The sequence below is a fragment of the Pimephales promelas genome, chromosome 23 (genome assembly GCF_988280905.1).
Source record: "Pimephales promelas chromosome 23, fPimPro1.hap1.1, whole genome shotgun sequence".
Classification (NCBI taxonomy): domain Eukaryota; kingdom Metazoa; phylum Chordata; class Actinopteri; order Cypriniformes; family Leuciscidae; genus Pimephales; species Pimephales promelas.
The window spans coordinates 9156490-9174983 of NC_142791.1; the positions used below are offsets into that span (position 1 = coordinate 9156490).

General features: G+C 37.3%; 1 protein-coding gene across 1 annotated transcript in view; it reads right to left on the reverse strand.

Moving 5' to 3' along the window:
* Nucleotides 1-16504, reverse strand: part of kcnip1b (Kv channel interacting protein 1 b) — a 34169-nt gene extending 17665 nt beyond the window's left edge. Inside the window, exon 1 of the mRNA XM_039677890.2 lies at nucleotides 15777-16504. Within this exon, the coding sequence (XP_039533824.1) occupies nucleotides 15777-15864 (88 nt within the window). The 5' untranslated portion in view covers nucleotides 15865-16504. The remainder of the gene's footprint in view (nucleotides 1-15776) is intronic.
* Between the last annotated feature and the right edge of the window lie 1990 nt (nucleotides 16505-18494).

Sequence of the window (18494 nt, forward strand, 5' to 3'; positions counted from 1 at the left end):
CTCTTCATTTGTTCACAATAGAAATTAAACATAGGTTTATCTTTGCCAAAGCTGTATTTTAACATTAATGACAGACAACAGCAGGATTATTAAGCTGCTGTCACTTTAAGAACAAATGCTACACATCCATTTTTTTGGCACACCTTTGACCTTTTATGTTTAACTTCAAACCAAGGTCGGAACAGGATTGCAACAGGTCATTTCTAAATGGTTTGTTGATTCATTTATGTTGCTGATGTGAAGTTAACTCTTTTCTATTGATTAGCATATTCTTTTTTTATAGTCCTTTAAAATCGTCTTTTGTAAAATAAAATATCTCCCTTTGCTTTGAACGTTGAGTGTTGTAACTTTGCAGATGTTATGCTCAAACAGCAACATTACACACTAACTAAAGTTAAAAAAGTGAAATCATAATCATCCACCCCTTTAAGATATTTTATTGTTAAAATTAGAAATGTCATTATTCATTAATGTTAAAATGTCGGTGGTTTGGGACTATACAGCTCTCGAAGACATTACTGGGAAACATTGAGAATGATTTGCTCCCGAAAAGAGTCATATTAAAGAATACTTTTATCTCGGAGATTTTAATGTGTTTTATTACTGGATGGGGTGACTTTTTTTTTTTTGTTACTTGTTATTGATTTTTTTATTATGCATATGGTATGAATTATATAAGATGCAGTCCTATTAAGAAGATTATGTAATGGTTGTGTATATATATATATATATATATATATATATATATTATGCCCACACAGGCTGCATTTAATCAGTAAAACCAAAACAAAAAAAGACAGTTTTCTAATATATTACACCTATATAATGTCAAAGCTGAATTTTCAGCAACTATTGCTCCAGTCTTTAGTGCCACATGATTTGGTTTGGTGTTTAAAAAAAAAGAAGTATTATTACTATCAATGTTAAACAGTTCATATTTATAATAGTGCTGCTTAATTATTATTATTATTATTATTATTTTTTTTTTTTGTGGAAACCATGATTCTTTCAACAAACAAAGAACTTAATAACCCCAAATCTTTGAACGCTATATTTGTTTGTTGAATAAAATATTTAATATTCTTTATTATTGCATTGTCTTTGATTTTGAATAAATATGCAGTTTCCATTTCCATAGTGGTTTTGGATATATACATTTGATTTGAAGCATTGAATTTGTCACTCAGATACATGGTTTTATCAGTAGTCAGAGTATCACAGTGTGAGGATTAAAATAATCACTTTAACCGAATCTCTCTCACTCGCTCGAGTCTAGAACATGCTGGACTCTTATCTATCTGGGCCACTTTTACAGTACATTAACATCTTTCAGTTCAGCACTCCATATTGACTATTTCACACGCAGAGGGAAAAGACTAGAGATTCAATTACACCCCACAATTAAAATACAAGCATACTGGCTCTTAAAGAGAGAGATTTAGGAGCATCAAATCCTTGAGCTGCAAAAACCACTGGATAAACAAACAGAAAAAAATACAGAAAAAAAGGCTTAGATGAGGTTAGAAAGAACAGGGTTGATGTGAGGATGACGAGGAATTGTGAGGACGAGGCTTTCACCCTTCATCTTTGCACAAATGTCTATTCTTTGTGTGCGGAGCCGCGGAGGAAAATGTGTAACAGCCGGGATGGAAGTGAATGGAAGTGAAGCAGAATAAGAGGAAGGAAATGTTGAGCTAAAACATGTCTCAGCAACGTGCTTGCACATCATTCTGTGTCCTTTCATCTGCCCATCCCGTTCTTCTCCTCCTCCTTAATCTTCTTCCCCATCATCCCCATTTCCACCCGCCCTGCGTGTCCATGCTTTTGCTGTCAGAGGAAACTGCTGGTGCAGTGGAAGATCTGAGGCAGTTGAGGTTAGGACACAGGATTGATCTGTGCGTTCTCAGTTCAATATCAAGTACCGTTTTGCTAGGAAAGAGAAATCACAAAGGGGATCTCTTTCTATTTTTTTTTTCTTGTCTGTTTCTCTTAGACAACAGTGAGATTAAACTGAGGCTTTTTCTTTAAGTCAGTGTGCACTAGGTAAAAATGATTTTGTGGTAAATAAACCAGTAAATAAAGTAAATACCACAGACAAAAAAACTATATCATTAAATGAAAAAGTTAGTTCAGACAAGAATTAAAAATACTTAATAAATACTATATTAGTACTTAATTCAAGTGTGTAGAAATGAAAGGGTTAATATCAATGTTATAAGTAAAATTACTCAACTTTTCATATACTGGTGTTCTTGCATGGGCCTTGAATAATTAATGAGGTTGATTTTTCACTGTTTTACGGCACATCATGGCTTTTGTTGTTAGGATTTTTTTTATCATTTTTTGTTGTTAGAAAGCTGCAGTTTTGTGACATTTGGAGTTTATTTTCCACTTAAAATTACACATCCAAACACAAAAATGCATTCCCTTTTTGTGTAACTCTCCATATGTAGAATGTCTATTGTATTAGTAATAAATATATTATTAAATGAACATATATTTTGAAAGTGAGGTTTAATTCAATATTATATGTTTTTGAGTGAAATGAAATTGCAAAGGAAACTTCAACTAAATAGATACTCAAACCTTTTCTAGTCAAGTTAGAATTACTTATTTCTCTTGTTACTTTCACTTAACTTAGTTGAGTAGAGTTTACTTAATTTCAAATGTGACATTTACTCAAAAATATGAATGTGAAATTTACTTAAAAATATTCGTGCAAAAACTTAAAAGTAAATTTTTCTCAGTATAAAGAGTGGTTAAAGTGATTCAATATTTTATGGTAAACAGTAAAAACAATTTGGTAAAATTATGTAGCAAATAATAAATACAATTTTAATTTTTCAACACAAAATATGAAAATGTTGTCTCGTGAAATTTTTTTTTTTTTTTTGCATATGCGAAGATCACAATGTCACAATTTTGTAACTCATATCAATCAAAATTAAGAATCCCAATACAAATTTATTATGAATTTCTCAGAAAACAAATGCTATTCACATGACTTTTATATCACTACACTCTTCTGTCTGTGGATTGTCTCATTTGTTTCTATTTGTATTCCTAAGGATTATGAAATATCTGAGCTGAAATCAATATTTAGATGAAACAAGCTTTGGGAGAGCAACCAATTAGTTTGCAGTCAAATTTATAGGCTATAGGCCACTCTGCACTTACTAACAGCAGGACAAAGAAAACAAAAGAGAAAATGCACCACCAGCTTAATATTGTTAAACTGAGGTTATTTATCTCAGTATATGGTATTTGCAAAGCTAATGGATCAGTTCCTCGACAGCGGCAGCTGCAGCTCACAGTATGTGATTTCCTGCCTGGGGTGGATCATCAGCCCGTGCCCCCTCATGTACCCACAGTTCACAGTCAGCTTCTGTTCCAGGCCTGCTGTCCACTGTATGTAAACAGTCCCTCGTGCCCACGTAAAGACTGCAGTATGATTTGTGAGTGTGGTATGATTAAGATTACAAATGCTGCAAATAGCTGACATGGCATGCTGTTTATGCCATGGAAAATATACTCACATGCTTGATTATTCAATTGTGCAGTGCCTAAACTATGTTTTTCTGGTTTCTATCCTGTAGTCGGTTTATTTATGAATAGCTTCACATGTTTTTGCCTTGTATGCAATTTGTTGAGTGTGTTGGCTGCAGATGTATTTTCCTTTTGCCATATCTAATTTTACCAGCCACCCTCTGAATGCTTACAGTAGAGCATTAAAGCGTTTTAGTGCAGGGACTTTCCTCTAGTGCTTTTATGTTGGATATATACTGCCCTCTTGTGGTTGCGACGGGACCAAAGAAAAGCTGTCAGATGGCTAAAGCTCATAGACTGTAAAACTAAAGCTAGGCTAAACTTTGGCCCTCCAGCGGTTGAAGCATAAAACTACAAGTTACTTGCGGAGGTGAATTGCTGGTGAATCTGATGGCTTTATGCATTGTTTTGTGAACTCTGTCAATGCACAGAAAATGTGATAGTATGCAAACTAACCTTATTTCTGTAACTCCACTCCAGTGTGGATTTGTTTGAAAAATCCACACTGGAGTCCTCTTTTTGTCTGCTTGCCATGGTCCATAATGTTTGAACAAAACAACAACAGGGTGAGCGCCCTTCTAGGCATAATGGGCATAACTGGCCCAGTATTCAACATCTGTCGCCATGGTTACTTTTGCTGTACGAGGTCAAACCTGGCGGAAACCCGGGGTAACGCGGATATGACGCCATCGACTGGCGACTCCTCACCCCTGCTCACATGCAATTTTCTCACGATTTACAAATAGTTGAAAACATTTGAGATATTGTAAGTAATCAACTAAACAAAATATATAACATTGTCCTTGTGGTTTTTGGGATATTTTACTGCAAAAATCCTGCATATTGTACCTTAACATCACTGTATTCACTCATCCATAAAAGGTCCATCAGCTTGACGACAAGATCCATAATTCCGCTTAATGCAGAATATCCATCATCAATACATGCCTTTGTTATTGTAGGAGGTTACTGACCCCTGGTGGCGAAAAAATCTTGCATATTGTACCTTTAAGGCTTAATTTTATGAGGATGAAGATGGATTTATGATGTAGTCATTATATAGATTTTGTTAATTTAGAAGAAAAAATGGTACTATCCTGTTATCCGGACCCCACCATATAACATTTCGGAACTATAGTCATCCCTGATTGGTTCTTAACCCTAGTAACGGGTAGGTTTGGGGTGGGGTTAGGGGTAGGCCATCGTCCCTGATTGGTCTTAACCCCAGTGATGGGTAGGTTTAGGGGTGGGGTTAGGGGTAGGCCATCGTGGGGTCCGGATAACAGGAAAGTACCGAAAAAATATTGCATAGTTTAAAGTCGCGTGCTTCGTTCGTCCAATCAATGACACTGACACTGAATTCACCCTGTAAGCAAGTAAGCAAAAGTGCATTTCGCATTTAAAATAGTTAAACCTGGGTTATTCTATGTTTATTCTAAACAGTCATATAAAAACAAATACTGCAATATTCCATTAAAAAAGATTAGTCAATATTGATTTCATAGATTATTAAGAAATTTAAAATCATTCATTATTTTCTCACCCTCATGTTTTTCCATATCTATATGAGTTTCTTTGTTCTGTTGAACACAAAATAAGATACTTTGAAGAATGTTGGTAAACCAAACAGTTGACGGTAGCCATCGAAAACTAATACCATGGACATCAAAGGCACCCCACAACTGTTTCGTTTCCAACATTCTTCAAAACATCTTCTTTTCTGTTCAACAGAACAAAAAGCTCATTCAGGTTTGGAAAAACATGAGGGTGAGTAAATTATGTTTTTTGGGTTAACTATCCCTTTAACAGGCGTACATCCATGAACCAAAAGGGGGCAGCATTTTACATATTATCTCCCTGCACCAAACCTCAGCAAGATCAGGCAGTGATGCTACTATTATTCCCAGACCACAGCTGTGCATATTGATATGAAATAAGTCAACTAATCTTTAGAACTAAATTCCTCTCTGTCCAGTTCAATGAGCAACCATGCTTTTCTTACGTAGCCCAATAGCTTCTTTATATTCACTACATGTTTGGCTTGTGCCAGATATCTCTATTGTTATTGTATTGTTCTTGTAATTTATGCGACTTATAGTGTGGACATAACTGCATAACTATACTGTTAGTGAAAATGAGTTTATTAATTACATATGCAGGAAGAACATCAATATCTTTCAGGGCCTGCCTAAAAATAACACACACCTCATTTATCTCCTTGGAAACCATCTGCGCAACCTTAACACTGATGAGATGATATATATATTCTCAAAAGAGCCTTGCTGCAAATAAAAATGTGCCTATAATCAAAGTGATGCACAGAATTGCTTTAATGCAGTATCATAGATGTTGTTGCCAGTTTTGTTTGGTCCAGCACGTTGTCCATTTAATGAATGTACCTCCTCTAAAAACCCTCTAAAGTTCTTTATAGTATAATGCATAGAGCTCACATATCCGTCTAGAGGGGTAAACTCTTCTCTCATGCGCACATTTCATATTTTAGTGTTCCCTCACACACAAAGTCCCATTCACATCGACAACGAGGTGACAAAGCTAGTAAAGTCATTCATTTTCAATGCAACTTGGTAATAATGATAACAATAATGTCAGTCTATTGGTTTAAAGTTATTAACACTGATTGTAAGCTACTCGTTGCAAACAAACAGCAAATTGGGGACCCACTTTTATCAAAAGCACATGCTCTGGCATTCCCGAGGTATTGCTAGAAAGCAATGAGTGTACAGTAACTACCAAGGATAAAATCGTTACCCGCGTGAACGCCACTTATTCTATTCTGCACTGATCTCATAACTAAATGATCCGTAATGTTTGTTTCAGTGGCTCATAAACTCTCGGCGAGCAAATCTGAGCCAACAACGATCGTGCTGTGCAACATCGACCCGACGCAAGGCCGCATATGACAAGAGAGAAGGAAAATATCATATGGGGAAACAAACAGCAGAGAAAGAGATGAGACAATGGGAGACGTGTCATGAAAAAAGGAGGAGAGAGATGCAGAGGAAGAGTGCGAGAGATGGACTGGGATGCTGGGGATAAAAATAAACTGCAAGAGGAAGTAGATACGTAAAACGGGACGAGCGATTTAAAAATTAAAGATGGAGATGTGCCCTGTCTGCTTCGATCTGCTGTTAGAGAGAGAGAGAGCGAGAGAAAGTGAGGGCAAGACAGAGAGAGATAACGTTAGATTCCTGTAAGTTAGAGTATCGTAGTAGACGTTTATGTTCACTCTGCAGGGGAGAGAGAGGACTGCTGCCAGACAGAAATAGTCTCTGTCTGTATATACTCCAGTGAGTTTTACATCTGGCCTCTGCAAACATCTGGATAGGCAGCATTTCAACAGCTGTTTCTTAGTCTTTAGTCTCGGTGGAGACTACTGAGTCTCATACGAACCTATTACTGTTTACCTATTTGTTTCTATACCTGTTTTTGCCTGTCTCCTGTGGCTTGGAGGTTTTTGTGTTATTTTGTTAATAATCTGCCATACTGCACTTGGATCCTCGTCTTGCTTGTTTCTGAAACACCGAACACTAGAACATCCAGCAGTGAGACTTATGCGTCTCCGACAAGGAAGTCCGCAGTATAGAGGACTATATACTGGACTTTATCGATCATGCTCAGTTGACAAACATGGCACAGAACAGGAAAATAACATACAAGTCCACGCAAGACAAGGGGAAGACAAGACATGAATCATGACACTAACTTGTACTTTTGGTGATGTCCTCAGCCATTACTTCAATCTTTAATGTTATCAATATTGAGTTATGCTGCATTTTTTTTAGCCGTCTGCTTTCTAATAGCTGTTGCGGTACTTTGATGTCATTCACCGATCGGTCTGTGCAGCGCGGGTTCAAGCCGGACTTGGGAAGCACATGATATGATCACATAGGGAAGCATATGGCAAACCAGGAAACATGGACATGGAACAAAAACCAAAACTATAAGTCACACCAATATATTTTTGCCCAATTTGTGAGAAGCATCAGTAGTAGGAATAATGTATTATTATAATTACTATTAACGTAAATTAAAAACAATTCATGTAATATTATGTAAATTAATAATTCTTTACATTTTGTTAATTTAGAAGAAAAATATTGCATAGTTTAGCTTAATATTTAACTCAAAAATAAGGCTTTTCACACTGCCCCAGATCGTTGCTCTAAAGTGCTTTGTTCGTCCAATCAATGACGTTTACATGACCGTTCAAAACGGGGATATTAGCAATAACCCGATCGCGAACGGCCATGTAAACACCGGCAAAAACCCGAATATGCTCATATCCCGGATTTTAAAAACCGGAATATTATACCTGGGGTACCCCTTTTCTAACCCGAATTTTGGTAATGTAAACGCGTATCGGCATATCCCCTTAGTGATTTGTGTTCTGCTCCTGTTCTATTCGCAAGGAATCTTGGTCTTTTGAGAGAAACCTCTCGGCGCATACAAAAATCTGCGTGCAGTATACCGGAAGTAAGCATGGCGAGACAGCATACTTTTGGAGCGAGGTTACCCAGATAGCAAACTGATATTGAATCAACGTGGAAATATGACATCGAAACAACGTTGATCTGACATTGTTTTGCTCATCGAATTAACGTTGAACCAACGTCAGACGCGTCATTCTTTCAAAACTAACGGAAAATCAACTTGAAATCAACGCGTTGTTTCAACGTTATGAAAGCAAACCAATTTTCGATTTTCATTTAGCTTTGAAGAATGCCGCATCTGACGTTGGTTCAACGTTAATTCGATAAGCAAAATCAACTTCGTTTCAATGTCATGAGAGACGTCGTTTCCACGTTGATTCAATGTCAGTTTGCTGTCTGGGTAGTAACTTTAACCGCATCAAAGCTCAAACAAAGGCAATCGCTATCTGCCCCGAACTATTCATTATCCGCGTGATGCTGTTGTTGTTGTCTTTGGAGACAGGAAGAAGAAGGTTGTCCGTATGTCTCTAGACACTAACGCGCATCGCTGTTTACATCAGGATATTGCAATTCCATGCATACAGGAGAAACTCTCTCTGCTCATGCATGTAAACGGTTTAAGGCCAATTTATACTTCTGCGTAGGGTGCGCGGTCATAGGTACGGCGTAGCATACGCACAGACACGTACCATACCGCGTACCCTTCGCCATAGCCCGATGCGCACCTCCTCAAAAATGTAACTACACGTCGCGACAACGCGGACCGCAAGATCTGCGATTGGTCGGCTTGGTAGCATCGCATTTCCTCCTACGCATTTCTGCACGTACCATCTCATGCATTTCCGCACGTACCTTCTCCTCCAATGTCTTCTCTCATTTCTGCCTTTTAGTTTTAGTAATTTCACTAAAATGAACTGTTTTTCCACCTCAATAAGCTCAAAATCCAACATGATCCGCTCTCTTTCAGTCGCCATTGCTTGTAGTAACCTAGCCGCGAGGAATCTAAACACAGTGGAACATTAAAACCCTCTGCCGCCAACTAGCATTTCGGAGCAGTACTGCAGAGCAACCAAGACCTGAACGCAGAAGTATAAATACTCACGACGGCGTCGCCTACGTGCGTAGCCTACGCCGTACACTACGGCATACCCTTGACGCAGAAGTATAAATTGGCCATTATTCCTAATGTTTTAGGTACCCGAATAGTGACCTTAACCCCACCATAACCCGAAAATTGGCTGCATGTAAACGTAGACAATGACACTGACACTGAATTTACTAACGTAAATTAAAACAATTTATGTATTATTATGTAAATTAATAATTCAGTCATGAAACTCTTGATAGCGCAGGCTGACTGTTCCTTTAAATGCTGTCTGTAAGCAATTACATCATAACCGCATGGCACAAGCTGGTTGGCCTATACTGATACTGTAGCCAATGACATTGCTTGTTCAAAATTGTAATAGTCCCTCCACCTCCCCCAGCTGCACTTGCCTAGATCTGCTATGGGGTTTACATGTCTATTCATGTAGCAGCAAGCATACCTTACATGCTCACAACTGCGTGTCTGTGTATCTATTGCCAGTACACAGACATAATATGCACACACACACAAACACTGTGTGTGTATGTATCAGGCCAGCTGCAAGAAATAAAGGGAAAAAGAAGGGGTTTGTTGCTGTGTTCATAACTAAATGTTTCTATTTGTGTGTTTGTTCTTGTGTGCAAAATAAAGGACAGGAAGGACAGCAAATGAGAGAGCACTATAGAAACAAAGCTGACTGCTATCTCTTGGGAAAGTTCGGTCCAGGTGCTTCTGAAAGTGCGTCCAAGTGTGTGCCAATGTGCGTGTGTGAACCTTGAAAAGTGCTGAACGCCTCTGCGTCTGTGTGTGAGCGTGTGTCTGCGTGGCTACTTCTCCTGCTCAAGCTCGAACACACCCCTGGGACTCTGCAGTCAGGTGGACTCTGCCCTCATACACATGCAGTGGTGCTCCGCTCTGGTCTCTCCTGGTTCCAGCTTATCTTTCAATTAAAAGTCAAGTCAGTGTAACCATTTGCATGCAAACCTTAGTGTTGAAGCGTGAAACCAGGTTTTCAGGTGTGTTTTATGAAACATGCTGCACAAACATTGAATGAACGTTGCTTGAGAAAACTAAACAGAAATCTACATAAACTTTTTCAAACACTGCAGTGCACTTCTTCATTATGAGACAAAATTTGCATTAGAATGTACAAAAAAATACGCTAAATTATAAACATACGTATATATATTTTTTGTTTTCTTCTTCAAGATATTTCTTCTATGAAATATCACACTGTGTATTTATATGTGTGGTGCTTGGGCATTCTGCAATTTTCTTACATGTTTTTCACTACATAAAGTGGCTGCATTATTCAAAACATCTACTTTTGTTTTCCTCAATAGAAAGTAACTGATACAAGTTCAAAAGACACAATAGTGAATGGCCATCCTGATTTATTCAGGTCAATTGGGACACTTTTTACTACTGAGGTGACAAGGAAAAAGTGTCCCATTTAACCTGAATTAACCCTATGACTGGTTCAGACTGTAGTATGTGTTTTCCAGTGCACAGATATAGACTAATGCATGATAAAGACCACACCAAGAATGATAACTACAAAAAGATAATGATAACCATATTAGCATCCACACCAGTGGACAATATCATTCTATTTTGTCATCTGCCGCTTTAAACGCTCAAGCTCTTTAAAGTAAGATGGATTCTTATTTGACTGTTAATCAGTTAGAAAGTGATTCCAACGATATAATTTATCTGTGACATTATCTTTATAGTTGTGGCGTGGACTCTGCTCTTCTTTTACACTTTGAACATATTTTCATTATAGTTATCCTTAGTCTGAACGGACTTAATGCACAGATCAGTGCGAGCACACAGGACCTGAGTTCAGTCTCCCACGCACATATTAGCATGCTAATACAGGCATGTTCTTTTAAAGGTCATGGAAAGGTCATTAGGAAGTCAGAACAGGTCATTTTTTTCGCTCTCGCTCTAATTACGTTTCTCCTTCTTTAGATAAAAGGAAATATGTTAGAGGTTGGGTCCCGCTGGTATTGCTTGTGTTACTGCCGCAAGTTATTATGAACCTCAGAGACACACACACACACACACGCGTATTATCAACAGCTCAGCAGGAGCAGGAGGCCGAGGTGGAGGAGGAGGAGGACGTGAACACGCCTGAATACATTTAAGATGTGAATGTTTCACATCTAATGTTACATTTACATAAGATGATGCTGAGGAACATTTGGCACCTCCACAGCTGCCTGAGCCAAAACCAAACAGAACAGCGCATGGAGAAAATGCCTGGGTTTGAAAAGAGATTTGAATTCAGCGAGTGACAGAGAAGGAGATAGCCTAGAAGAGGAGTGAATGTGCGAAGGAGAGAAACTGTGGGGGAGAGTTAAATTGCATTGGCATTAGCTGTCAGACAGATGGTCACAAACTAGTGTCAACTAAAGAGTTGGAAAAAAAAAGGAAATATATCATATTAGTTCAATGGATAAAAAGCACATTGACTCATATACATCCTCATTGTAATTTATTTATCCAATCCAAAGACATTTTCAGTATGCGCTCATTAAAAACCTGTCAGACAGACAGTTTTAGTATTTGAAATCAGAAACACCTGTCAATACTTTTAATGTATCTTAAAGAGATTATCTCTTTTGGGGTTGTATATTGAGAAAATGTTATAATTCCATGTTTAGTTCAATTTTTTTAATGGAAAGAAAGCTGCAAACACGTTTTGTTTGGTAAGTGTTAGTTCTAGATGTGTGTAGCACCTTCCACTCTGCATATCTGAGTGGGTTATAATCAATAACTGGTTATAATCATACTACTGTATGGTTATAATTATACTACTGTACTGTAATCATACTACTGTACTACGTGTTATCTATACATTTTGAGGTATAGGTTTAGGGACGTGGTTGGGGTAGGTCATATATTTATATATACGGTAAAGTAATGTACGGTAAAGTCAACGGCGTTCATAAACACGCTGAAAAGCGATTATGCGTGTTGATAGCATGCCAAAAATGGAAATGCGAATTGGCGTGTCATATATACGCCATTTCATGAGATCAGTCTGGAATATCATGGTCCACCATGTCGAATGCAGATCTGAGGTCACCAGCATCTGTTGTCAATGTCAAATAAATATAATTGAGATTCAGTACTGTGAAATACTCTGAAGCCAGACTGAAACCTTGCATAGATAGAATTTAGGTTAAGATAAGAATGAAGTTGACACAACTTTTTCGAGAACTTTGAAGATGTAAGGTAAATTAGAAATGGGCTTATTGTATTTTTTAAGTAGCAGAATCAAGATTTGGTTTCACAAGAGGTCACCTGGAAAAGTCCCCAGACTGAACGATTAATTGAAATATATATATATTGATTAGTCGTTCTCTATCTCTTTTTCCGTTTCTCTCTTTGTGAGTGTGGTCTTGGTCTGTACTATTCTAAAATGTTCTGGTTTAGAGTCCTCAGGCATTTGGACTGTGAACATTGCATCAGCACTTCAGACGTGATAGCCTAATTCATAAAAAAAATCTATTAAAGGCATACGAAATGGGAGAAGTTGGCCTTTTGATGCAGTGGAATTTTGAAATCAGAGCCCCAAAGGTTCAACTAAAATAATTTATTCACCCTCATCCAAAGCTCTATGACGTTATGTGGAACAAAAACAAGGAGTTATGTTATATATTTAGAAACAAGCTGGTGCAAAACTCTAAGTGAGTCTGCATCAGTATTGATTCCACCAAATAGAAGGGTTCACATGAACTGTTGTATGGATGTACCTTACACTCTCGCGCTGCAGTTCCTATACACAACAGGGAAGACTTGCAGCATGTCAAGCGAAATAGGCAGGATTGATCGACCCTGTACTCTTTTAAAATGTCAAATGCTCTCTCTTGCCCCCAGAGACTTATTCTATTGGAGCTGTAAAACTGCAGTAACACTAACATTGTCACCATAACATAACAAATGTTGTGTTTTGATATTTATGGGGAGTTTCCACAGACGTAATGATTTGTATACTGCACAAACTGTATATTCTATCCCCTTACACTAACCACACCCCTTTACCCATCACAGAAAACAACCTGCATTTTTACATTTTCAAAAAAGCAAACAAACATCACTTAGCATGATTAAGCATAAGCTGTTTTCCTTAAAAAAATGTCCCCACAAGGACACGGATTTCGGATATTGCCATCTTTGGGGGGACATTCTCCTCACACTTCACACTTGAACACAACACAACACTTACACCTTGCCATGTGCTTGACTGACCCTGTCACTCAACATTGCTATAACAACAAAACAACTTCTGAATGGGTGCGGGCAACAGTAATTTCTTCCTGCAGTGTTCTCTATATTTTTTTCTGGCTAAGATTAAAAAAAAAAAAAAGGTTATGATGAAAGATCTGGATTCAGAATGTGCCATACAGCTTACATAGACAATTTTGCACCTTGAATTAATGAGTGTGTAAACTCATTAATAAACTTGAATTAATGAGTGTGTAAACTTAAATTAATGAGTGTGTAAAACTCATTATGTATTAGTTTGTAGAAATAGTGCAGATTTAGGGCAGAGCGGTAGGAAAGGCTCAGAAATTCACCATTAACGCTCAACATTAACCCATTAATAGGTTGACTGACCTAAAAAGCAGTGAACTAGAATAACCATGATGGACGTTTACAGACTCTCTCGCTCTCTAACTCTATTCACTAAGCTCTCATTACAAATTCACACTAGTTATCATCTCTTTCTTTATTTTTTTCTTCACATCAGCCCTCTAAAATTTCAGAACATAATCTTAAACTATTTTCTTAACTATAATTTGGGTGAAAAATAAAATAAAATAAATCCATGTTACGTTCTGTCTATGCAGAATATTTTACTATTTCAGAATAGTGTTGGTTCTATAAATATTCTTTCTTTCCTACTCTGCTTTGATAAGATTTGATTAAAGATTCTATACTATTTTGTTAAGTTGTCATGTTGTTCTGCTAAAGAAATTATTCTATTCCATATTCTATTATTTTTTGTTACATAGCCTTTTTATTCTTTTCAAGATTCCATTCCAATTTTCTCCAATTTTCAAACTATTGAGCTAAAATTCTATTATTCAAGTTTCCATTCGATTCTATTATATTTTTTTCTAATTATATATATATATATATATATATATATATATATATATATTCTATTAAAATTGATACTTTGATGTATCCTATAAATATTCTATTCTACTCTATTTTTATTGGGTTTAAACTATTCCAATCTATTCTTCTCTAAATATTTTAGATTCTAGTTTATTAAAGATTTTACTCTATTCTGTTATTCTGTACTTTGTTAAATATTCTATTGTATTCAGCTAAAGCAAGTATATTGTAATATATTGTATTGCTATGTTTCTAACTAAACCTTTTTTTTTGGGGGGGGGGGGGGGTATATTGTTATCTGCTACTATATATTACTTGCACAGCCTAAGATAACACTAAGTCAGTGCACAGACTGCACACAAGTACAAAGTATTGAGTGACAGCTTCCTTTCACAGCTTTAGCTCTCTCTAGGTTTATTTCCATACTGTGTTGCTATAGTGGTCTAGAGAGAGTGTTTTAGATTCTATACGGTCTCTCCAAATCTTCAATATCCTCTTTAAATTAACTTCCTACTCCCCTGTGTGTAGGAAGAGTCTATCAGTGAGGAAGATCTAATGAAGGAGTGGAGAGATAGTGGGGTTTAGCCAGGTTCAGTGACAGCAGATAAACAGCCACTGCTTGGCTACAACATCTCCACGGGCTCCGACGGCACAGAGATCAACCATGCAGAGCTTTTTTCTGCTGACACAGTGCTATGACACTCGAGAAAAAAGAGATAAGAGGGATGAAGGAGAGAAAAGAATACCACTGGCAAACAAAGTGCCTAGACTCTTCTTTGAAGGAAAAAATGTGATTTTCTAAGACCTAAAGGAGGTGGAAATTCAATGGAAGTCAATGAAACTCCATCCTAACATTGGCGTATTTTTTCTATTTGGCGCTATTATACAAGGTAAATAAAATAAAACATTATAATGTATAAAAACATTATGAATGAATACAGTTAGACACTTGAAATATGATTCTAAATTGCTCATATCCCATAAATAATACCATTTTCAATAGCAAAATAGCAAAAAGGGAAGAAATCTTTGAAAAAATCTTTGCATTAAATATTTTACAATAAATAAAACATTATATTGAAAATAATAATAACATAAAATCTTAAATATACTAAAAACAAAAATATCATATAATATTAAATCATTTTTATAGGCCTAAATATAATAGCAATATTAATGACAAATTCTTACTAATAAATACAATATTAAAGTTTATACTAAATATACCTGAATATGACTAAAATGACCAATAAAATATTGAATATAATATACAAATAACTAAATATAATATTAAAATACAATTTTATAGTAAATATATTAACAATATTAATTACAAATTCTTACTAATAATACAATACTAAAGTTTATGTTATTGACTAATATTACAAATAAAATATTGCATATAATATCAAAAATAAATCATATAGAATCTAATATTACAGTAAATTCTTTATATTAAATATAATATATAAACCAAAAACTTTATTTGTCCCAACCTTTACTCAACCTTTCAAAACAAGCTTGTTTTCCTTTTTCTTTTAATGAAGGCATCTTACCTTTACTGAGGGTTCCTGAGACGAGCCTCTGAAGGGACTGAATGAGCTTTAGCACCCCCTGTCTGCAGCGGCTGGTACAACCAGCCATGATGAGAGAGACCCCGAGGGTGCACAGAAAGCCCCTGCAAAAGCCCAAACACAGCACAGAGCTCCTTTCACCAGCGGTGCTCACAGACGAGGGTCGCGTCCCATACGAGCCTCTCTGTGGACTCCAGAGTGCTTCTCACGTCACAGTCTCCAGTCCCCAGTCCCACAAGAGCTACGCTTTAACCAATGGGTACCAAGTCTGAGAATGAGATGACCAAGATGCCCTCCGTCCAGCTTTCGACCACTCTCCCCGCACACTCTCACACAAACACACACAAAAAGCTCACAAAGTGCCTGCTAAACCTGTTTTTCCTCTGCCTCTGTGCCAACTGTATAAAAGAAGACTTGCTGAAACAGCCGAGTACTGATGTGCAAAAGTTCGAGAAGGGAAAGTTGGTGAGCGCTGCAGGCTCAAAGCTCAGAGACCGACCTGATGAATTATTAAGCGGATGGCAAGAGCCCGCTGCTGTGCTACACGAACTAAGAACTGCTCGAAGGAAGTGGAGTGTCCATGGAGACAAAAGAGTGGCTTTCCTTTTCTTTCCCGCTGCTTCTGGTTACGCCTCTGTCTCTCTCTTCCTCTGGTTGTGTGAGAATGTGGTGTGTGTTGTGGCTAAAAGTCGTTGGTCTGCTGCAGTGTTTCCGATTGCTCTGTGCTGCTGGACAGATCCCTGCAGCATAAAATAAGAGACAAGTGCTCTCTCTCTCTCTCTCTCTCTCTCTCTCTCTCTCTCTCTCTCTCTCTCTCTCTCTCTCTCTCTCTCTCTCTCTCTCGCGCTCTCTCTCTCTCTCTCGCGCTCTCTCTCGCTCTCAGAAAGCATTTCTTGCACACCTCTCTCACTCTCGCTTTGCATAGTTAAAAATAGTAGAATAGCTAGAATGGATCATTAAAGATAATCTATTAAACTATTTATCTTTCTCTGGATTCTAACATATTCAATTCTTCTAGTCTCTATTATATTAAAGGGGACCTATTATGCAAAATTCACTTTAACGTGTTCGAACATTAATGTGTGTCGGCAGAGCATTTAACAGCAGCATTCAAGTAAGAAATGAATTTATTAAAGCTATACTAAAGTTATTCAATCAAGACCAGTGAGGGATTTTCTGTTTTTTTTTTTTTAATTTTGTTGTTTGATTCGTTTTATCAGCATATATAGCAGGTACTGTATATTACGCTGCTGTCACTTTAATACACATATCTAATTTCTTTACTTGCTGTTTACATTCATAGACATAACTGTTTATGTGAACTTTGTGTGTTTTTGACATAACCTTGTATGTATTTGACAGTTTAAGCGCAATAAGACGCGAAAGAGAACTTAGTTTAATACTCATGCATCATCTGACATCCAGCTTTGGATGTGTGCGATCAGAAAACCATATATCGGAAGTTAGATATGGTTTTAAAACACATGCAGATAATAAACTTTCATGATGAAGAACTGCAATGTCAAGTGAGCGTGACCGCGAATCCGCGATAGAGATGATAATCAAGACCAAACAGATGTTTTAGTGTTTGGCATTGAGCTGTAAAGGCTCCGCCCTCTTCTGGAAAGCGGTGGAGCGGCAGCTCAGTTGCATTTAAAGATACATGTACAAAAACAGCATGTTTTCCCTTCCGCTTAAAAATGGCCATTTACAACATGGTATAATAAATTATTTGTGGGGTATTTATGCTGAGATTTCACAGACACATCCTGGGGACAACTGAGACTTATATTACATATTGTTAATTGGGGCATATAGAGCATCAGAGTCCCGCCCACAGCCCGAGAGAGCGTTGGTGACGGAAGTAAATTTCCCATTTATTTCTCCCATTGACATTTTGTAAATTCCATATCTAAAGAGTTTTAGAGCATGTCTGAGGATAACCAGCGACGGCTGAACTCATAAGCATACGACATATCATTTCGAGTAAAAAAAAAAAACGAAGAGAAAATTTTTAAAAAGTCAAGGATACAAGCATGTGTACATATTTTCATTTCCGAGCAAAGGAACTACTCAGCCCATAAAGCACCGCGCCTCATTAAAGTTGACTGAAGCCACAGTGAAAAAGCCTTTTGAGTGACTTCCAAATCTGACGACAGCCATGTGAACTTTTTCCTTTATATAGTGAATGTGCAGGGAAACTTCTTTTTCCTCGATTTACTGAAGCTTATATGTAAAATGCATTTGGAGCTGCACATGCTAAAACATTGAGCATCTGGCTCGCTCATAGGCTGCGCTGCGGCAACTGCACATCCAATGGCGCGGGGGCGTCATTTAGGTGCGACCAATAAACTTAGCCCTACGTCATTACACGATTCTCAGGTCTTCACATGCCTTCGCCGGGTTTCAGACATGTTACACGACTTCAATCAGATGCATCACTGTGGGATTGTTGGATTGTTCAGGATTGTGGGTAATGAAGTGCTTATCCAATACCTCGCAAATAAAAGGGATTTATCTTAAAACAAGGTTAGTGCCCCATGAACTTTTGACGTTTATATGAGCATATACAATCACTTAGTACAGCCGTAGATGGTTTTACGTCTACCATGGTTATGTTTAAAACTTATATCCCAACTGTCAATGGAGAAATTGTATTGAATTTTTACTTCCGGCACCGGCTGTGGGCGGGACTGTGAT